Raw genomic sequence first — 23,050 nt, 5'->3', positions numbered from 1 at the left:
GTTGTGTTGTTGTCTGTGTAGTTGTAGTTGTGGTTTTTGTATTTAGTTGCATTAGTGTTTTCCCCCCATCGTGGATGTTTGTTTTGTGTTTGTTTTATTATAATAAATATTATTAAAGTTAATTGTTTAACCCCTTCATCGCCGCTACCTGCAATTGGGTTCTTCCTTCCACGTTCCTGACATGAATGCTTAACAAATATTTTTCATACGTTCATATAATAAAGCAAAACTGCATAACAGCTTGTGTTTACAAATTTACAAACGCATGACCTTGAAGGTTGTGAGAGATGTGGTTGACCGGACCGGGAACAATGTTCCACCAGGAAGAAGTAGTGAAGCAGAATTACTGACTGGACCTTTAACATCATGAGAAACATTTAACATTACATTATACAATAATATTACACAAGATTAAAGCTGGAAAAGGTTTACATTTTTTATACTTTACCTTATTATAATGTATTCGAGAATTTGTTTTTTAATTTGTTTTATTGATGCTTAGAACAGGAACATAACAAAGGAGAAAGTATACATCACATAATATCAACCAAAAAAAAGATAATCAATAAACAACAAATAGGACAAATATATACTTATGTAAAATACATTACAAAATAAATAAATAAAAATACATTTAAAAAAATCAAATAAAAGTAGGGCCAGATTGCAATACAAAGATATTCACATGAAGAGATATGTATGCGAGAACTGAAAAGTGGTCTTTTTAAAAGTATGACGTGTCGCGTGTAACAAAAGCAGGTGTAACTCCAAGACTCAAGGTGGCGCTACTGCACCTAAGCAAGCTTCGCCCGTCCGTTTTGTGGCTTCGGTTGATTTGCACACGTCCCTTGTTTACTAAACAAGGAATCTACTTCAGCTGCTCATTTCAGGATAAGAGGTCTTTTTGCAAGATTTTATGTCTCTCTCTGTATGTATGTAAGTGAAATATGGCAGAAGTGAATATTGCTCAAGACAAGTTCATCTGTTCAGTGTGTTTGGATCTATTGAGCAATCCAGTGACCATTCCCTGTGGACACAGTTACTGTATGAGCTGTATTACAAACTACTGGAATCAGGATGATCAGAAGAGAAACTACAGCTGTCCTCAGTGTAGACAAACCTTCACATCAAGACCTGCTTTAAATAAAAATGTGATGATTGCTGAAATGGTGGAAGAACTGAAGATGAGACTTCAAACTGCTGTTTCTGATCAATGTTACGCTGGACCTGAAGATGTGGAGTGTGACGTCTGTACTGAGAGAAAATACAAAGCTGTCAAGTCCTGTCTGGAGTGTCTGAACTCTTACTGTCAAAATCACCTTCAACAACATGAAAATCTCTTTAAAGACGGAAGACATCATTTGATGGATCCCACTACAAAACTTTATGAGATGATCTGCTCGAAACATAATAAACAACTGGAAATCTACTGTCCAACTGACCAGGAGTGCATTTGTTATCTGTGTAAGATGGATGAACATAAAAACCTTTACACTGTAACGGCTGTAGCAGAAAAAACTGAGAAACTGGTATGATCCGACAACAGACATCTATATACTAATGCTTACAGTAATGCTAAAACATTACACATCACTGTAATAGGATCAGACGAGGTTTAGCAATTTGTTTAAATGTAATTCACTGCATGCCGTTTTATAAAGTTTGAAGCAGTATTTGTTTTGTCACAGAGAATTTTGGGAGAGACACAGAGAAACGTCAAGCAGAGAATCCAGGAGAGAGAGAATCAGCTTCAGGAGCTCAGAGACGCTGTGAACTCTTACCTGGTGGGTTTTGAGAAGAAAATCTGCTGGCATGTAAAATAGTACTCTCATGATGTGATAAAATAATATTTGAAGTTTTAAATTACTTTAAAAATAATTAAAATGACTTGTCAATCATGTCAGTATTTAAATTGCGTGTCGTTTAAAATTTATTGTAATACAGTGCTTACAATCCAATGTGATTGTTTTCCAGTGCTCTGCACAGACAGCAGTGGAGGACAGTGAGAGGATCTTTACTGAACTGATCTGCTCCATTGAGAAAAGACGCTCTGAGGTGACGCAACTGATCAGAGATCAGGAAAAGACTGCAGTGAGTCCAGCAGAAGTAGTCTTGAAGCATCTGGAGCAGGAGATTGATGATCTGAGGAAGAGAGACACTGAACTGGAGCAGCTTTTAAACACAGACAATCACATCCATTTCCTGAAGGTAAAACAAATCTGGAATACACGACAGGTGCAGAAGTGCTCTACAAATTAAAAAGATGTCATAAGAACAGCTGGTTAAAAAGTGCTAAGATCAAAGAGCCCAGAAAAACACAAAGAAAACTATGAGAATCACACAATGATTCAACTTTAATACTGTGAAAGTGCTTCAGTACATCTGTTATACTAAAATATGGACATAACGAAAACATATTTTCACCTACAGAGTTTTGAGTGTCTGTCTGCACCTCCTGAATCTACAGTTTCACACAACAATACTGTCAGGTCTCTCATGTCTTTTGATGATGTGACAAAATCTGTCTCTCAGCTAAATGAAAAACTGGAGGATTTCTGTAGAGAGGAGATAGAAAAGATATCTGGTGGAGGTAAAGTAACAAACATGAATTTACTCTCAGAATGATATCCTGCATTGTTTTTGTAGAAGCAATACCACAGATGCAACAGTGCTGTTATAGTCATTATATCATTGTTTCAGTCATGTTCTGAAAAGTGATTGTGTGGATTTTGGCTTGCAAAAATGTTAAGAGTATTCATGAAGGTCAAAGCTTCTGTGACTTTGATGACTTCACTATTGTTCACAAAACAAGAATTTTGTTGTTACTGTCAGAACAGTAGTGTTGGCACTCATGCGTTTGTGTGGTGTGTGTGTTGTTTTTTTATACTTGTGATATGGAAATTGTACTAATAATGCTTGTTTATGTCTTTAGTTTCATATATCACAGTTTTCTCTGATGAGCCCAACAACAGAGAGGAGTTCTTGCAATGTAAGATACTTTGAACAATATGCTATAACTATAAAATATTTATATTGATTTAAATCCACTTTTAGGTCACACATGTCTGTAACTCAATCATTGATAGAGAGGCAAATTAACTGACTAAATTAAGCACTAAGAAGCAAATACTACATCTGACTGAACTACTGTACAACATATTTTGCATAAAAGTGTATTAACACTAGCAGTTATTTTAAGTGTGTCGTCCCTGATCTGCACTTTGGATATAAACTGTTGTTGGGGTGTTGACACCATGACACTAAAACATATATATCAATCTGTTCAAATATTTATTAAATTAATCAATGTTTAATTATAACGCTGAACTTTAGCTGTTCAGTCTTGTTCAAATGTCGAATGAGGACATATAAAAATGTATTAAATGCCAAACCTAATAGTAACTGTGGAGAAACAAGCAAACAAAATATTAATTTATACAATTTATGAAATCCTGCTATTATGACTTATGTGTTTTTATCTTCATCAGATTTCAGGCAGTTCACACTGGATTTAAACACCGTGAATAAATACATCCGTCTGTCTGATGGAAAAACAGCAGCTACATACACTGATCCAACAGTCCAGCAGTATCCTGATCATCCAGAAAGATTTGAACGGTGGCGGCAGGTGTTGTGTAAAGAGAGCGTGTGTGGACGCTGTTACTGGGAGGTTGATTGGAGTGGTAGGGTGGATATATCAGTGTCATATAAGAGCATCAGCAGGAAGGGAGGCGGTGATAATTGTGTTTTTGGATTTAATGATCAGTCCTGGTTATTGTACTGCACTGAATTCAAATGTTCATTCTGGCACAAAAACAAGCGCACTGATCTCCCTGTAGTGTCCAGCTCCTGTAGAATAGGAGTGTATGTGGATCACAGAGCAGGAATTTTGTCCTTCTACAGCGTCTCTGACACAATCACCCTCATCCACAAAATCCAAACCACATTCACTCAACCTCTCTATCCTGGGTTTACCATTAATAAAGGATCCACAGTAAAAGTGTGTCATCTCACAAGATAAATAGCAAAGATTCTACAAGTAACACAGTTAAATTAAAAGTCAAAATAGTGATTAGAGCAATCCATGTATGCTGCATCGACATCCAAACAATAAATAATTAAAATAAAGTGTACTAATAAATAATAGTGAGTAATTCAATGTCTCAATACAACTTGGATATCTGTAAACTGTGTTTTTCCTTAAGTACAGTGCCCAAAAGAGTAAAGTATTTTGGAAACATACTTTGACCAATAGAGGGCCGCAGTAAATAATAAATAAAGCAGCATTAGACAAGTAAATTCTTAATAGCAAAATAGAGAGTCGTTTAAAATTCCTGGGCACAATGTCCTTAAAGAGCTTCTGGATATAATCAAATCCAGTTCTTAAGAAGAGAAAGACAACAAAAACCCCAAAGACATGGAGTTTGTGAATTTTTGTTTTTCTTGAGCTAAATAAATTCTGTATTCTACCTTGATCTTATAGTTTAGTTTGTAATGAACAATTGCCGTTACTTTTCCTTTTGTCATTTTGATTCATCCAGCAACAACTGAAAAAAGTCATGATTGTCATGTTGGTAATGTACATTTGGAATGTTAAATAAAATTGTGGGTAAAATCTTTCTTCAATTAAACAAATGAATGTATTTTTTTATTTCACTTTTTCATTCAAGAACTTCATCTTTGGGATAAAGTAATACATTAGCCTGTAATAAAATTAGATTTTGGTAATTCAAATTTAAACATACTTGGATGTAATAGGTTGTATTTGGTGTAAATGTTAATATTTTAATTTATATTTTTTAATCTCTTAAAAGTAAGAGGTCTAAATAATTATAATTTGAGAAAATGAATAAAATGAGCTGTATTTTTTTAAACGGTCTATTGTCTTTTCTGTAAATTTGGGAAAAACAACAAAACAAAAAGAGAGAATCAACACAATCACTCTCGACTGAAGAACTTTTATAGCTTTAATTCCTACAGTAAAAAAAAAATAGTTTTAGTTTTACATTTCATCGCCCTTAAAATTAATCTTGATTCTATGATCTATTTGTTCATCAGCACGCTGTGTTCATTGCACACAAGAGAAGCAATTGGGATCAGCTTTCTCTAATCCCTATTTTTTATCTTTTACTGTTTTGAATTCTTAAAATATATTAATATTAACAGATTACAATAAAACAATTATGGGATGGTTTCCGGAAAGGGATTAAGACTAGACTAAAATATATGTTAGAGCTGTCTAAACCAAACAACTTGCACTGAAAAATCTTCAAATACATTTGTGCCATTGTTTTGTGTCAAAGTCAAAATTAAATATTTAATTTGGGTCTAATCCTTAATCCCTGTCTGGGAAACTGCCCCTATAGCATGTTATTTCAGTCATATAAATTAGAGAGAAAACAATTTTAATACTTTGTGTGGAATAAAGTGCAGTTTAGAATTAACATGCTCTAGACTAAATATTAAGCACTGCCTATTTTGAACAAGAAAAAAGTTATCTGTCCTGAAATATGAAATAAATGTAATGCATTAAATTGATCTCTTTTTTTACATGAAAACACATAAAGATTATAAGTAAACTGTTTGTGTTCCCTGAATATGATTTCTTTATTAAATTATTTGCAGGATATAAGCAGAAATATGATTTATAAGCAGAAAGTTTATAAGCAGAAAGTGATTTTTCAATGCGTTTGACCTGTTCCAAAAATGCCTACAAATTTAGAGAAATTTGGATTTTGTACATTTAGAACACATTCAGGGAGACTATGCAATTTGTGGATATGAAATGCAATTTTTTTTAAAGCTTAATATCTGAGAACTGCAAAAAATTCAGATAGACCTGATAAATTCAAAGGTGACAAATTGATTTCTGTCTTAATTTCGGCTGTCCAGCAACAACGTTGATATTCGTATCACAAAATACATTAAATCATATCATGACGTTACATTTTGGTCACACCACTCACCTTTTTTGTCAACAATAATTCAATAATCAATAATTAATCAGAATATAAGGTCCCCACTGATTATTCTCAGAATTACATTAGTTCAACATAGTCTAAATCAGTGTAATTTGATAGATTTAGTCTATAATCTCGTTTACCATGCTCATATTTTTGCAACCAATTAACAATACTGAAGCACAATTTTTTATAATAAGGTACCATGGCATGCCCATGGACAGGAGGATCACTACAGGAGGATCACCCCCCAAAGTCTCTATTCACATTCATTTCATTGTCACATCTTTGAGAAAGGTGTAGAGGAGTGCAGTTTACTATAACATACTGTTGACAATAATAAATACACAAAACACAATAATTACAATATAGAAAGTATAGACAGGGGTACAACAGGTTACACAATATAAACAATATTGGATGTTGTAGGCCTATACAATATCGCCAATATGGATGGGATCAAATATACACTGAACTTAAACACGGAGACCATTAAGACAAGCAGCAATCGCACAGAATATGTTAGAAGTATTTTCGCATTTGAGAGGTCTTAATTATTTATATTATTTATGTATTTAGTTTTGTGGGTGTTTTTTTACCATCGTATAAAATACATAAACCCATTGAATCTGCCTCCAGAGTCAACCTTGTGTTTTGCTTCTCTCCAACATCTAAATATTTGATTAAAATGTCATTTTGACTACAAATATAATATGACTGCATATTTATTCTACGTGTAAAAATGAATAGCCCCGCAGGTGGCGCTGTCACACCAAAATAGGGTCGCAAACATGCAATCCTAGGACTGTGGCCCCGAAACTGCAGCCTCCGGTATTGCAAAGTTACTGTTGTCTGAAGGCCTCAAAGAGCAAAGGCCTACAGGCTGTAGCATTTGGTTTCTCGTGCGTGATTCGCTACTTTTGTTTAACGTGTTCAATTATTAGAGTTTTGTTCACAATCAAAGCATGGTCATTATTCCGTGCTTTACCATTTGGATTAAATGTATATAATAAATTAAGTGACTTCAGGTATTGAGGCTAAATTGGATGTGTACGTTTCTATATTTTGTGGAATCTGCTGAAGTAAATAGCACACCAGCATAGCCTGCGCGCTACTTCCTTGTTAGTAAGTCGGTGTGTGAGGGCGTCAAGAAGTTTCAGACACGCATAAATATGTGTGGATTAATCACTCGTTTTCGACGTAATTTTCTTTCGGGAAACCTTTTCAGACGCTGAAAACAAGTCGTTTTAAAATCATCAACGGGATCGGCGGTATCCGAGCTATGGAAGGTTCTTTAAAGGCTGTTTAGTGGATGATTTGCTAAGTTAGCACGGGTTGGCTAACAAAATCTTTTCATCATATGCGCGGAACTGGATTATATGAGCCGGCATCGCCGAGCCTTTTATTGGCATTTGTGAGCCCTTTTAAGGATTTATTTTGACAGATGTGCGATGGATTCGTTGTGGTGTGAATGGAAACGGTCGGTGTGTTAGAGAGATAGCGGTGCTATTTGAGCTAGCTGGAGCTAAAAGTGGGTTTCAAATGTTTTGCTTTGTTTGCCGTGGACTGAAATACACGCAATTCAGAGTTATTCAAGTGGAAGATTAGATGCCTAACCCGGAGATTGTTCCCCGTGAAGGCCGGGGGAGAAGCCCAACGGCACAGAGAAGTCAACGAGAGGACAGACGGAGTAACGTTAAGACCAGGAGCCACCGGGAGAGACATCGCGAGAAAGGGCGATCATCGTCGTCCTCCTCGCGGAGGAAGAAACACAAGCATGCTCGCGACAGACAGCAACAACAGCAGCCGTGGCAACAGCAAGAGGCAGTTAATGATGGGGATGTGCGGACTTTAGTGGAGTATGATGATGTGAGTTCGCAGTCTGAGCGCTTTTCCGGGAGCCCGTCACCCAGAACCGACACGCTCTCCGCGGACCGGCTGAGCGAAGCCGAGTTCCAGGACTCCAGCATCGGTGGAGCCACCACGCCGGACAGGAAAAGTAGGAGAGACCACAATTCCTCGAATGCGAGGAGAGAAGAAAGCGGGGGATCGTCGGAGAAAAGCAGACAGGAGAGGGAGATGAAGAGGAAGGAGCGATCAAGAGAGCGGGACGCGGCGATCAAATCCCGCAGCGGCGTGCGTAATCACGACAGCAACGGGAGGAAGCCTTCATCGGCGACGTCTGACAAAAAGGAGTCCAAGCGACACAAAAACAAAGCGAAAGCGGAGAAAGACCCTCCTTCTGCGTATAGGGAAACGCCACAAGCCTACAGGGACGATCGGGAAGAACTCCGGGCCTACAGGAGAAGTAGTCCAAGCCTCACAGGGACGGATATTCCTTACGGGACATCATATCCCTATGGATACCAGTCCCCTAATACAAACTACCCGTTTATATCCAGGAGGAGCCCCAAGAGACTTTCTCCTAATACGACTTACCACGGCCGCGATTCGGAATTGTACGGTGCCTATGTTTCAAAGTCACCGAGTTCGTACTCGAGCAGTAAGCGGAAACGGTCCCCGTCCAGCCCGTACTGGCGCAAGTCACCGAGCTACGGCCGACACAGTCCATACGAGCAGGGCGAGTTTACCTCCAGCCCGTACGGCCAGCGCAGACGCTCCAGGAGCCCCAGTCCGGACGTCAGGTAATGTTTTGTTTTTTCAATTGTGAGGCTGTGGGACAGGTTGCTTTGGTCATTTTTGTTTTCTAGGACCCCTGTACGCGTTTGCATTTTTCCGTGAGGCTAAAAGTAGTGCTTGAATCAATAAAATCACTATTACAGTGACCTTTTATATTTATGCAAAACTTAATGGAGACGCCAAGTGAAACCAAGTAGATAAAAGACAAAATGTGCTGAAAACGTTTCATACTTTTGAAGTACAACACTGTACTGTTCTGTAGTATTATTTGTGACATTTAATATCTACGATAATATTTTTGGGGTATTGTGGTAGATAGGTTGCTATTTGCTAAGATATGTAAATGCGTTTTATTTCAAATAATTAAATTGGTTTTATTAGTAGAATGTGCACGTCTTAGGCCTTCGTGACCACACAGCTAAGAAATAAAGCCTAAACGTGTCATTCGTGCTAATACATATTATATTTCACTGTAGTTTATTTTGCATTTAGGCGGGTTTTGTAATGGATAGAAAACGATATCAATAAACATATATCAGTCTGTGCTGTTATTTTGTAACTGGCAGTGGAGGGCAGTCTGTCATGTTGCCCGTGTCGTTTTGTGGTTTAGCGACTGTTTATCTATGACAGTTTTTCAGTTTGCAAACTGCCAGAAAGTGTTGCGACAGGATTGATAAATGCATCTTTGATGTATTTGTTTTACATTAATCCACCATCTGCTGTGCTGACGCCATTCAAGTTCACGTTCTATCAAAAATGACCAACACACGTGGCGCCGATTGGTTGGGCTCACGTGCGTCAGACTTTATAACAGGAGGTTGAGCAACAAACTGGGTGTTAAATCTTCCAACTTTGCATGTTGGAGACTCTCCCTGCTGATCAGTAAAACAGATAGTGATTTCCTTCTAATTGAAAGCAATTATTCAATTTTATTTTAATACATTTTTGATTGACCTTTCCCTCCGTGAATATTTTTTTCATAGAGGACTGTATAAGTTGCTATCGTTATAAGTCTAATTATTGTTTGTATTAATAAACCAGATAAACATCTCATATTCAAATTAGCTTTGAGGGAATAAAGGTGTGACGTTTCTCATTCATTGATTATGACATTGAGCACCATCCGCCTGGCTGTCAGAGGATTAAAGGAAAAGTTCACCTCAAAATTACACTTAATTGTGTGATTTTAATTTACGCACCCACATGATGTTCCACATGTTTTATGACCTCCCGCCGCCTTCGGAACACAAATAAAGATAATTTAGGGACATCCTAGAGATTCCAAGGCCTCCTCATAGACATCATGGTTATAGTTGTTGTCAAGGTCCAGGAGAGTACTAAAAAGGGTTGGGGACCGAAACCGGACCAAATCAAAACGCAGATTTCGGTTTAAAATCAATAAAGCGTGTGCAGTGGAGCTCGTTCTTAACACAGTAACGCACAGTACAGTAATTAATAGGGATGCACCGATACCAGTTTTTCTCTGCCGATCCGATTCCGATACTGAACTTTCAAATATCGGCCGATACCGATCCAAATCCGATATCAGTTATTGTTGACCTTTTAAGGTTTAGAATGTCTGTAACTCACACAGTCATTAAATTTATCTGCTTAAAGTCAAGCTTTGCATATTCATGAAATACATCAAAACTTAGATAAATAATATACACAGTATGACGAACATCTTTATTAAGGACACTGTGCTAAACTTATAATTGAAATACATTACATTTAATCAAGCTATGGAATCATCCAAATGACAATCTGTATTTTCCAACCATCCAGCATTTCTTTGATTGAAGCTGAAATCACGCTGCTTCTGTGTGATCCTCGCAACTCTTTAGCATGTAGCACAGCACTCTGCAATGCGTAACCAGAATCCATCCCATGCGCGGTTAAACTCAAAAGGGACATGGGACACACGTCGGAGCTCCAAATATTAGCAGTGAAGCTCAAAGATTTTACATCTTTTAACTGATCCGCAACATGCGACGACACTATAAAATAACTCGGGCAAAGCTGTTTCAGAAATGTTTTTACGCGATGGTAAACTAACGCGGTTCAGACGACGGAAGCCTACATTTTCCACAACAGAGAGAGGCTGATTATCTAGTACAATAAATTCCACAACTTTTTCTGTGATTTTTACAGATTTTTTTGTCGTCTTTGTGAAGTTTTTCTTGCCTTTGAAATAATTCCTGCAAGGTTTGGTGCTTTAATTCGTCCTTTTTGCGTTTCGCTTGTACAAACTCTTCGTGATCTTTTCCGTGATGCTTCTGAAGATGTTTGATTAAATGTGTCGTGTTGTAACGCGCAACAGTACTTACACACTGGCAGCTGTGCTGCTTTCTGTTGTTTCAAGCGTGAAATATTTCCACATCTGCGACATCTTCAACGCGCTGAAATTTCCATATAGGCGTAAAGTTGGGTCCTGAAAGGTCTCCCCACTAAACTCGCCTGTCGGGCCATTACGCAAAATAAATTTCAAAGTATTTAATTATTATTTTTAAGTAAATGCATTTTTCGTATTATACTGCACACTACAATATCCGTAGTATTAACTGTAGTAATTGGATCCGTTTTATCAAATGCTGCGGTATACTTTAGTAAATATTAACACAGTAAATATTAGTATCTAGTAAATTTAGCAACTTTACTGTAGTGACTACTAAATATTTTTTTTAACATCGGAACTGATTCAATTCATGTGTGACTAATTGCATTTATAGCAATGCTTATAAAGGATAATGTTAGGCTTACTTTAAATGTGACTAAAACGACCAGTAGGTGGCTGCAATATTTTCGTGTCTGTTGAATTATTCCACCAACTCCTTCAAAACAAGTAATTCAAGAACGAAGCAAGTTTCTTGATGATTGACTCACTGAATCATTATCTTGTCCGAGTCGTTCAAAGCACGTATTCATTTAGGAACACTGCTAAAAGACAGATGAAAGTGTTCAATATTAGCAATATTAGTTACACCACTACGATACTACCGTTTATAAACAGAGTGACAGTGCAGGAATTTTGCGCGTATACGCAATTTTTTTTTGAATTGAGCCACTTTGAACAGATGGACCAATTTAACAATGTCTTTAGTACTTTGCTGGACCCTTACTAAAACTATAACCATGATGTCTACGAGGAGGCCTTGAAATCTCTCGGATATCCCTAAAATATCTTTATTTGTGTTCCGAAGACGCCGGGAGGTCTTAAAACATGTTGAACGTCATGTGGGTGAGGTGAACTTTTCCTTCAAACTACCGAATGGCATTTAAATAAGGAAGCAAAGTACAATGCTACAGTGAATAAATGCAGCTAGTTTTCCTTCTGCTGCTTGACCGTTATTTCTGATAATAATAAGGTGAACTTTACTGTGTGGACTCATTTGTGAAAACTTAACAAAGTGTTGTCACTTCTGTAGCAGTCAGACAATTAATTAATTTGTATTACTTTTAGTAATTAAGGTCCTTGTGATCGCGTTATAATACACTGTTACGTGGTAAAATCTTTGGTAGTGATGAGCAAAATAACAAATGCATTATAAATAATGTATAATATAATGTAACTTTTGTTATTTTGAGCGTTCAACTCATGCACTTTGTGGTAAACAGAGTTAAAAAGGATCAAGATTAACAATTTATACATACTAACTTGCCACACAAATTTTGTTATTGGTTGAATAGTTGGTTAAAGCCACAATATGGAATAATTATGTTATGAAATATCCAAAAATCACTTATGATATATTTCATGCAGTTGTGTCCATACATTATCCCAAATGTTCTAGCGGTCCAAGTTAACATATTTTGGCTTTAAATGTCCTAAGATTATAAGGTTCTATGTGACATTTTTGTCAAAATTGTGTAATTTACATACTTCTCTTGTGATGTTTTGTAACTTAGTTAAAAAAAAAAAAATTCTATATAATATCAGACTGTACGACCGTATTTGGTTATTTTTATAATTTATAGTTTTATTTCTATATTTTTTTTAAAGGACTAGTTCACCTTCAATATGTATATTCTGGGATTTACTCACCCTCTTGTCATTTCAAACCTGTATGACTTTGTTTCTTCCCCAGAACACAAAAGAATAATTTAAGAATGTTGTTACAACATTCTTCAAAATATATTATTTTGTGTTCTGCAGAAGAAAGTCATTTTAGGTATGAAATTACAAGAGGGGGTGTAAATGATGACAGATTTTTCACTTAGAAGGTTAGCTATACCAGTAATATACATCGTATGGACTGTTTTAACGATTTATATTTGTTCTGATTGTTATTGGTGTCTGTCTGTCTCAGGCGGGCGGTAAAATCACGCAGCCGAAGCCCATACCAGTCTTCACGTCATTCTCGCTCAAGGAGCCGACACCGCCACTCCCATTCCCGCAGCCGGCCCTCCAGTCTGTCTCCCAGCTCTCTGATTCTCAAGAGCAGCCTGGCCGCCGAGCTCAGCAAGCAGAGGAAAGCTAAAGCTGCCGAGGCCGCCCGTGTCAAAAACTCCAGCAACGCATCCACCCCCACCAAGGGCTCATCATCCACCCCCTGCCCGCCCCAACCCGCCCCCATCACCAATCACTCGGCCAAGAAGACCAGACCCCCCTCTCCCCCGCCGCCTGTTTCTGAAAAAGGCCCCAGAACTCCTGTGTCGAGTCAGCCACAATCCCCGGTGGATAGACCCGCCAAGAGAAGCTCGGAGGCTCCACAGTCCAGTAGAGAAGGTAAGGTGAAGGAAGAGATGAAGAAAGGAGGTCAGACCATGCAGGTTAAGGAGAAAGAGAAGGCAGTTGCTCCTGCTCTCGCCTCTGCAGGCTCCCTTCCACCGGCACCCAATCACCTGAATCATATGGATGGAAGCAACAGGTGAGGTCCCTTGTTTTCAACTCCTGTGTGATAAAATGTTCATTCTAAGATATATGATGTCAAGCAACAGCTCTGTCTTGTAGTTATATTTTCCTCATCTGTAAGTTGCTTTGGATAAAATCGTCTGCTAAATGACTAAATGTAAATGTTATTTGTCTTGGTTATACATCTTATGTTTTTGTGTTGTTTTTAACCTCTAAACTAGTAGCCTGAAGGACTCCTCCTCAACTCCCTCAGGGAAGAAGAAACCAGAGAGGAAACCCCGTCACCTTCTCACTGACCTGCCTTTTCCACCAGAGCTCCCGAGCATCATGTCGGGTTCACCCAACAGCCCGCAGGATGATAAGAAGCCCCCCATTCAACGAAAGAGACCAAAGTATGTTGTTGAACAATACATCACCCCCAGAACTTAGTGTGTTTCAGCCAAATTACTTGGCAACCTTTTGGATTCTTATTTACTGGGTGGCCACGGGTCCTTAAAAAGTCTCAAAACGTCTTTAATGACGTTTTCCTAATATAAAGCCTCTTAAAGTATTCAATTCAGATTCTTAAATATTTTGGTCACAAAATATTTTCATCTGATGGACCAAACACCTATTTAAAGTCATTGAACAGACCTAAGATTTTTCTCCCTGTGAGAGTTAATCCGTCATCAGAGAAACCTGAGGTCGCAGAATATAGGTTGAAGTACAGCTAGTTTACAGCATCCTTGCTAGTTTAAATTGTGTAAATGCAAGTTTAATATAAATGGCTAGAACGGTGAGTCCTTGTGGTGGAAATGTATACGAGGTACTACTAAAAACGAGGTTTAATACTCTGTATGAGCATAAAGGTGGTGGAATCACACATGCACAGAGGGAAGGAATGAGCATATTACAGTTTATTTTCCACAGTTTTTATATTGTAAGTAATGGGTAATGTAGAGCTGCTTGATATTGCAGAGAAAATGACATGACATTACAACACACAACACCCTTTTTAATGTTGTCAGTTGGCAGCCCATAGTGTCCTTGCTTTCAACCACAGCCAGTGGCTGCTTCTCTCAGCAACAGTGGATCTTCTGATCCCCACTTTCCTTAAGCAGCCTTGTAGTGGAATTGGAAACAAAGCCCCTGCAGCGAACTTCCACCACAACCTATTTGTTAACTAAAACAAACCTATGCAAGGAAAATGTGTTACCTAATGGCTGTAATCTAATGAGACCTTCAAACAAGAATATGCAATTTGATTAAAAAAGTCATTTATATTTGTTGTAATTAATTAAAATTAAACTCAACCCATCAAGATGACTCGCAGAACCCGTATGACCCTGTGTTTATAAACAGCACAGACACATGTGTACTGTAACTCATAGCCACGGAAAAAATGAAGAGTCAACTCCAGTTTAATTCGCTTTTCTACATGTAGTGCAAGCATTCCAGTCCAGTGTGTCTTGAATTTGAACAGAAACAAACCTCAGGAGTGACAGGAGTTTAGAAAGCAGGATCACAAAATACGTTCTTGTGGTTTTATTGCAGAATTTGCGGTCCACGCTTTGGAGAAATCAAGGAGACGGAAATTGACTGGGGAAAGCGCTGTGTTGATAAGTTTGAAATCATCGGGATCACTGGAGAAGGTACTTATGGGCAGGTGTACAAAGCGAAAGACAAAGATACAGGTAAGAGGATTTTCAAACTTCTATAAATATAATGTTACAAATGTCAGACTTATTTTGTTTCATAGCGAATTGAATCAGTTCTCAGGACACTTTGTGAAGTGATGCATGCATGATATGCATCAAAGATAAACTGTCTTTCTGGTTTTGCTTGTTCAGCTGAGTTAGTGGCTCTAAAGAAAGTTCGGTTGGACAACGAGAAAGAGGGCTTTCCCATCACAGCCATCAGGGAGATCAAGATCCTGCGGCAGCTGAACCACAAGAGCATCATCAACATGAAGGAAATAGTCACTGATAAAGAAGACGCCTTGGACTTCAAGAATGATAAAGGTGGGGCATAGAAATGTTTTTTTATTGTTGGTGGAGGTCAATTTCATTTCAATCATATAATTGGCTGTTTTTAATGAAATAGGGGCATTCTACCTGGTGTTTGAGTACATGGACCATGATCTGATGGGTCTCCTGGAGTCTGGTCTTGTCCACTTCAATGAGAGTCATATCAAATCTTTCATGAGGCAGCTTTTGGAAGGACTTGAATACTGCCACAAGAAGAACTTCCTGCACCGGGACATCAAATGTTCCAACATCCTGCTTAATAACAAGTTAGTTTGCCACAAGTAAAGAGGTGTAGAAACAAACCTTTAGCTGTAACTTAAACTGATTTGTGTTCTGTGTAATTTGTGGCGCCTAACAGGGGTGAGATAAAGCTGGCAGATTTTGGATTGGCTCGACTGTATAACTCTGAAGAGAGGTTTGTACTCACTGTGACGATCACCCTGACACAATTCAGCAAGTTTACCAGCTGTTTGTCGTGCAAACTCTGACATGTCTTCTGCATTCTCCAGTCGGCCCTACACGAATAAGGTGATCACCCTCTGGTACCGCCCACCCGAGCTGCTGCTAGGAGAAGAGAGATACACACCCTCCATTGACGTGTGGAGCTGCGGGTAGGAAAGCGGTTATGAAATGTAGTTCTATTAATTGTATAAACATCTTCATTTTCGCATGCGCAAGGTACTAAACCCTTCGATGTCACACAGGTGCATTCTGGGAGAGCTTTTCACCAAGAAGCCCATCTTTCAAGCTAACCAGGAGCTAGCACAACTGGAGCTGATAAGGTAACAGTGATAATTTGGTTTTTCTAGTCATGTATTCTCTCTTTCCGTCTGGTTATTCCTGTTGTTTATAAGCCTGACATTCAGCTAATTTTACTGTGTTCAATCCAGTCGTATCTGTGGCAGCCCTTGTCCTGCTGTGTGGCCAGATGTGATCAAACTGCCCTACTTCAACACCATGAAACCAAAGAAACAGTATCGGCGGAGGCTGAGGGAAGAGTTTGCTTTGTGAGTAATCTGAAATAAACAAAACCTGTTTAGTCTGTTTTTAATGGCTCACAGCTTGTGACAGGTTGACGGATGACGACTCCTACTATGATGACATTTACAAAGAGTCTGATTAATATAGCATGCATGTACAGTATATGCATGTTTATTTTATGATTATTCAACATCTCCTGTTTCTTAATGGAGCCCAGAAATAGAAATGTTATTTATTTTTCTATCTTTCATTTGCTAGCTATATTTGAAAGCTTTTAGTCAAGTCAAGTCAGCTTTATTTATATAGCACTTTTTACAATTTTCATTGTTACAAAGTAGCTTTTCAAGAAAAAATGTGACTATAAGCAAAACATATAAGGTTATGAAAGTCAAAACACAGGTCAAATATCAGATAGACTATAAATTCCTATATGCAGTGTTAATTAAATAAAACTATCAAATTCTAGCAGCACCCCCGGACAGGCAAAACAGTATGCAAACGGTGTCGAGGAACCCAAAACTTTGCTAATTGCAAATATATAGCAATTTATTTCAAGTAAATTAATAATAATCCGAGACTCTCTGGGTTGGGTGTGACCAAGTCAATTATTTCCCATTAGTAATTTATTACTGGTAATACCAGTTACTGCTGGTTTTGACATTTTCTTTGAGCACAATGCCTATGTTTACATGCACATCAATAATGTGATTATTTCCAATAATCCGAGTAAGGACGTAATCGCAGTAGCATGTTTACATGACATGAGAACTTTTTATTAGTCTGATTATTTGCGTTAATGCACGGCACAAGCGATTATATCAGATACAGTAGTGTGTGTCACTGGCTATCATTTTAATATATGTGCGACAAATGCAAAGCACCGTTATGTGGATGTATTTTATGGTTATTGGGTAGCGATGGAAATACAATGGAAAATGCCTCTCCAACGGTGGTGTACGCTGTGATCGCGTTTCTGTATGAAGGTAAGGAGCAGAGACAGCTGACTGTAGGTTGTGTTGATGGTAAAACTTCAGACTGTAATGTTTACAATGAATGTGTGCTTAAGGTGCGTGACCGAAACCAATGCGCAGCTTGATCAGAGCAGCATAAATGAGGTTTAGGCGTTTACATGTCTTCATATTGCGATTAAAACCGTCTTACGCCACCACATATGTTACTTTGATTATGCTTACTGCGATTATCAGCTAAATCACATTATTTAAATCAAATGATTGTGTTTAAAAAAAGTGTAAATTCGTGGAAAAGTGTATTCGCAGTGTAGCCAAAATCCTATTATAATAAATCGCAATTTAAAGGGTGCATGTAAGTACACAATGACATACCTGAACAATAGTGTAAGTAACTGTTGGTTTGTCTTCCAGTATTCCTCTGATGGCCCTGGATTTGTTTGACCACATGTTAGCACTGGACCCGAGCAAGCGGTGCACTGCAGAGCAAGCTCTCAACAGCGATTTCCTCAAAGATGTGGACCCAACCAAGATGCCCCCACCTGAGTATGAGCTCTGTTTTTGTGTACTTTTCCCTAATCATTTTTCTTTGTAATGTTATGCTAAAACACAGATCAGTCAGTCATGTTAAAGGAGTAGGTAATCCAAAAATGAAAATACTGTCATCATTTACTTCACCCTCTTTGTCATTTCAGCCTGTATGACGTTTTCTTCTGTAGAACACAAAAGAAGATATTTTGAAGAATGATGGTAACTGAACAGCAGTGATACCCATTCACTTCAATTGTCTGAACACAAAACCAATGCAGTCAATGGGTACTGCCATTTTCGGTTACCAGCATTCTTTATTTCTTTTCCATATATTTTAAAGTCATACAGGTTTGAAATGACAAGATGGTAAGTTATCAATTGTGGGTGATCTATCCCCCTCATCGGCTGATATCAAGTATAAATCTTTGTGTAAATTTCCTCCTTAAAAGAATGGAGCGTGTGGTGTGCATGCATTTATAATACTTTTTTATTTGATAAATCCTGATTTGCAAGTAGAATTGCATAAGCCTTTAATAGTCAAACTAGCTTTAAATAAACGTGCAAGTTTCACACATCTTTAACCAATAAATTGATGTTCAAGAAATCAAAAGAAAGTCAATTCAGAAAGCTAAACGTTTTATTTTCAATCTCTCTCTCTAGTCTTCCTCTGTGGCAAGACTGCCATGAACTATGGAGTAAGAAACGGCGCAGACAGAAGCAGATGCCTGAAGAACTGACCGCCCCCAAAGCCCCTCGGAAGGAGCTGGGTTTGGACGACAGCCGCAGCAACACACCGCAGGGCTTCCCTCCTGCTGGAGGACACAAAGGTCAGAGCGCTGCTGCTGCACCCCTGTTGGGTAAGAATAACAGAGACCCTGCGTGTACTGCTAGAAATCCTACAGTTTCTCATTTATTGTGTTTAAATAGTTTAGATCTTTGTGCACTTACACTCTTCACAAGCAACAGTTTGTTTAAAGAAAATGTATGAAGGTATTGTTTTCATAACTTTTCTGTGTGTGTGTGGTGACCTGTATGGTAACCTGTATCTGTCAATGTTTGCTGACTCAGAAAAAGACCCTTGGACTTTAAACTCCTCGCAGTGAATGGTTTATTGATTGGTTTCTGACACCCCACCTGCTTTTTCTTTGCATCTGCTGCCTTGAATTGAAAGTGAATGAGTTTCCTATTAAAGCGAGAATCTCACGTGTCGTCTTTCTTGTAGAACCTAAAGCTCCCAACTCTCAACTGACACAAGAACAGCTTGCTGTACTCCTGAACCTCTTCCAGTCCAAGGGCGGCCCGGTGGGTTCAGCCCAGTTCGCACAGACCATGGGTTCAAAGATGAACCCAGAGACGCTACAGCAGCTTACCAAGGCTTTGCCCCCTGCACCGTTGGAGTCCGAAAGACCCCCGGAACCACCTCCGCTGCCCAAGGTGTCCAAACCTCCTCAGCCTCCTCCAGGAGGGGGTGGAGTGCCTCGCACCCCACCCATGCCGAAGCCCCCTTCGCCGCCCACCCCCCAGCAGCAGGGCAAGGGAGACGGAGAGGCCTCGGCCGCAGTCACGCAGACTGCAGTCACCATGCTTCTGGCTCAACTTCTTAAAGTCCAACAAGGTGCGACAGGAGACGTCATTGGGTTTGAGGGGGCAGAAGGTGCCATCTTGAATGCAGCAGGTGGGAGCTCTGCTCCTCCACTGCCAGCTGAGATAAAGCCGCCACCTGAGCCCAGCCCTGTATCTCCAGGTAACCTCAACGAACACGTGAAACCTCTCAATCTCTAGTTTACGACACATTGTTAACCGTTTCACTGTCTTTATTTTCTTGCAGTGACTGAAGGGGGTGGCTCCAGAGTTTTAGACTCTCTATCCATTCTACCACCTGACCAGAGACCCCCGGAACCTCCAGAACCCCCTCCCTGTGCAGATCTGGACTATCGACAGGCCCCCGAGCCCAAACCAAGTCTACCCCCTTCCACAGTCTCAGGAGAAGCTCCCAGACCCCCAGAACCTGACTATCCACCCCCACCCAGACCCACGGAAGGTCCTGGGTACGGAGCAGACTACAGCCGGCCACCTCCCCCCTTTCCCCACGCAGGCTTTGCGGATAGCTACCTCGGCCACATGATGGGGGGAGGAATGCCTCCCCACCCACCTCTCGCCCCAGAGACTTTTCCTCACAGAGTTGCGGCTAGCGCGGCAGCCGGCGGAGGCGGCAGCTTGGTTTTCAGTGGTGACAAGGACCATCGCTTCAAGTACAATCACAGCCCACTGCCCGTGGGGCCCGGGCCCCTGCCACCTTCTGTACCCCCTCCTGGCCAGGCCTGGACTTCGCCATCCCAATCAGGGGCGCCGCCCCTTCCTCTCGGGTACGTTCCCCATGTGAACACAGCTGCACTGAGGGGCAGAGGACTCCCTTTTTGATTGGCACAGAAGCAGCATGTTGTTGAACTTACTAACATCGGATGCCTCAGAAAAGGAAGACTCTAAAAGACACATGCAGATACCCTCGAGACAGCACTAAGTGGTCTAAAAGCTCACTTGATTTGTAATATTTCTAATAATGAGGGGTCCGAGGGCACTGAAGTAACAGCTTGGGTTACAACCGGAGGTATGAGCTGTGTTGGAGGGGAATTTTTTTATTTCCCGCCCATACCGTTTCGTGGAACTGTTTTCGTTTCCCTCCAATTGGTTTTGTAATCTTATTCTACTGCTGTCTTTTAAATTAAAACCGTACCTTTTTTGAGTGTGCATTTACCACGCCGGGGTAAATGTTTTTATGACCTGTACCTTAGTGTCTCCTTTAATTGCATAAGGACAGACTAGTATTACAATGTTTTGCACTACTGAATAAAGTAGGTGGAAACAAACAAAGGTGTGAATGTGCTGTATCTGCACATGTTGCAAATGACCAGTAATGTAAGTTGTTTTCCTTATTTTTGTTTTGGGTCAGAATTTGTGTTTCAATTAATTTGATGATTGTGGGCTCGGTCACAAGGTTCAGTTCACTGGATGGGCTCTTATAGGACTCCACAGAGACACTGGTAGCACTTGTGTGATTGGGCTCATTTGAAACGCTGGCTACTGAGCAAGCGATCGGATCTAAGCTGTTTTTTCTCATCGGTTCCCCACCAGCTGTTGTCTATAGCCATTGTAAAATTGAGAGTTAAGAGACATTTAATCGATTTCAAGGAGATAAGCAACAATGTCTTTTTTTGTATTAAGATTTTGTTCCCCCTTTGGCAATTGTTTATTAAAGAAATGCCAACAATGTAACTTGTTTTGGTATTTTTTATTATGCACAGATTTATTACACACATCTTTGTTTGTTATTATAAATATAAATTGAACTGCATATGGTCAACACAGCACTTTGTGGGTGAGTATTTGATTTGTAATTCATTTCAAAACTGTATAAAGAAGCCATTAATGAAACAAATAGCACTTAGAATGAGCATGAAAAATAAAATCACTAAAATGAAAGTTACCTGATGGGATATTCATTGAGAGCAACCCTTATATAAATGGCTAAAATGAAATTTTTATTTAACAGTGGGGCTGTATGCTCAGTCTTTTATTGTGTGCTCTTACAGTACATCCTTAGTGATGGTTTATGTTTATAACAAAATTCATGCAGAATTTAACTGTATATATTCAATAACATTGAACATTGATAACAATAAACAAAAAAGTCCAATGTCTATTAGTCCAATATTAGATATTCAGGAGAAATTACAAGTCTTCATTGCTTTCTTATTTACAATGTTTTCCAAACTGGTCCAGTAGGCCTAGTCCTTAGTCTCCTTAAGAAAATGAGGGAAACTTGGCTTGGATCCTGTCCGTTTTCTCATGTATGTGACATTTTCCCAAAAATGATCAAAAATAGGTATTTTCATTGGAATAATATATACAAATATCAAAAACAATAAACTTATGATTTCTCTTTTCTGTCTAATACAGTTTCCCATATCCACCCCAAAAAATATATGCAATTACAAAACGTATGGATTATAGATTACGGTAATGATAAACATTTCAATGAAATCTCTCTAACACACTTTTAGCTTTTTCACTGATAAAACAAGCTTTATTCCAATTTATATTTCTAAACATTGTGTCCAACAATATATAAACTATAACATAATTGTACCCGTTTAGAATATTTATTCACAAAAATATTATTACATAAATACTGTAACAAAACACGAACAAGCGTATTATTCTGGTTGAACGTGGTATTTGTTATTTTTATGCACATTTACTTGCCAATAAAATTAGTCGTGAAGGGGCGCCGCCAGGAAATTTAGGCCCCATGACAAAAAAATCGAATTGGGCCCCCTCGGTGCAGCTGTTGGCACCACATCTCTAGGACCTAACTGTCCAATCAAAAGCTTTAAATAACTCTAATCAAAGACTTTGAACTGTCTTGCTTCTTGTAGTTCAATTCTAGTACTAGCAAAATATTTAGTGCTGGTGATCTGTAAATGCAAGTCTGCATACAGTATGCAGTTCACTATTTGATGCAAGATTAAAAGCCACCATAAAAATGTCCATTCTCAATGTATTTTTATTGTATAAATATTGACAGATTAAAAAAAAAGAAAAAACCTAAATATACATGAACTTTTTAATCAAAATAAATTAACATCATCATCTCAAAACAATGAAAACAGCTCATTTTTTAACTTAACTGCACATATATGCCAACAACAAAATAAAGTTGACGTGTAAAACGGAATTTCCACATCAGGGTTATTATAGTGCTACAAAACGGATCAAGTGATCACTAAATCAATAGGTTTTTTAGGTTTGGAATATGGTCATAACAAAACACACAGTACCAGTGACATCAAACTAAAAGGTAAGTTAACATGGTACAATTAAGAACAATGGAAATATATACCAATAAATGACACTAACACTACAGAACATTGACCCAAATTACCTATAGTTCTGTATTATCATCACTTGATTACATACATTAGATATGATAGATGTGTGTGTGTGTGTGTGTGTGCAAGCTTCTCAAATAAATTGCCCTTCATGATGGGAATAATAAGGTCTGTGTCTATAGATGTCATTTAACGGCCAAAATTCAGTCTAAATGAACGCATC

General features: G+C 38.8%; 2 protein-coding genes across 5 annotated transcripts; both read left to right on the top strand.

Moving 5' to 3' along the window:
* Nucleotides 1-777: 777 nt before the first annotated feature.
* LOC306888888 (tripartite motif-containing protein 16-like) lies at nucleotides 778-4,871 on the top strand. Its single transcript, XM_079447438.1, has 6 exons — nucleotides 778-1,529; nucleotides 1,689-1,784; nucleotides 1,975-2,208; nucleotides 2,431-2,590; nucleotides 2,933-2,989; nucleotides 3,489-4,871. Exons 1-6 carry the CDS (start codon nucleotides 948-950, stop codon nucleotides 4,019-4,021), a joined length of 1,662 nt encoding a protein of 553 aa, XP_079303564.1. The 5' UTR covers nucleotides 778-947; the 3' UTR covers nucleotides 4,022-4,871.
* A 2,122-nt stretch (nucleotides 4,872-6,993) lies between these two features.
* On the top strand, nucleotides 6,994-21,211 carry cdk13 (cyclin dependent kinase 13). 4 transcript variants are annotated; one of them, XM_079487563.1, is made up of 14 exons: nucleotides 6,994-8,605; nucleotides 12,908-13,468; nucleotides 13,677-13,844; nucleotides 14,986-15,125; nucleotides 15,282-15,452; nucleotides 15,535-15,724; nucleotides 15,817-15,873; nucleotides 15,968-16,069; nucleotides 16,163-16,240; nucleotides 16,349-16,465; nucleotides 17,822-17,953; nucleotides 18,599-18,795; nucleotides 19,161-19,682; nucleotides 19,767-21,211. In XM_079487563.1, the coding sequence occupies exons 1-14, from the start codon at nucleotides 7,569-7,571 to the stop codon at nucleotides 20,357-20,359; spliced, it is 4,065 nt and encodes a 1,354-aa protein (XP_079343689.1). In that variant the 5' UTR covers nucleotides 6,994-7,568; the 3' UTR covers nucleotides 20,360-21,211. The 4 variants fall into 4 exon arrangements, with proteins under 4 accessions (XP_079343689.1, XP_079343691.1, XP_079343690.1 ...); XM_079487565.1 differs by having other exon boundaries at nucleotides 7,066-8,605; nucleotides 18,599-18,765; XM_079487564.1 differs by having other exon boundaries at nucleotides 7,066-8,605; nucleotides 13,674-13,844; nucleotides 18,599-18,765.
* The last annotated feature ends 1,839 nt before the right edge of the window (nucleotides 21,212-23,050 follow it).

The sequence above is a fragment of the Barbatula barbatula genome (assembly GCF_947034865.1).
Source record: "Barbatula barbatula genome assembly, chromosome: 23".
Lineage (NCBI taxonomy): Eukaryota > Metazoa > Chordata > Actinopteri > Cypriniformes > Nemacheilidae > Barbatula > Barbatula barbatula.
Note: the sequence above shows the minus strand (reverse complement) of the source record. Positions and strands in the feature narration are given on the sequence as shown.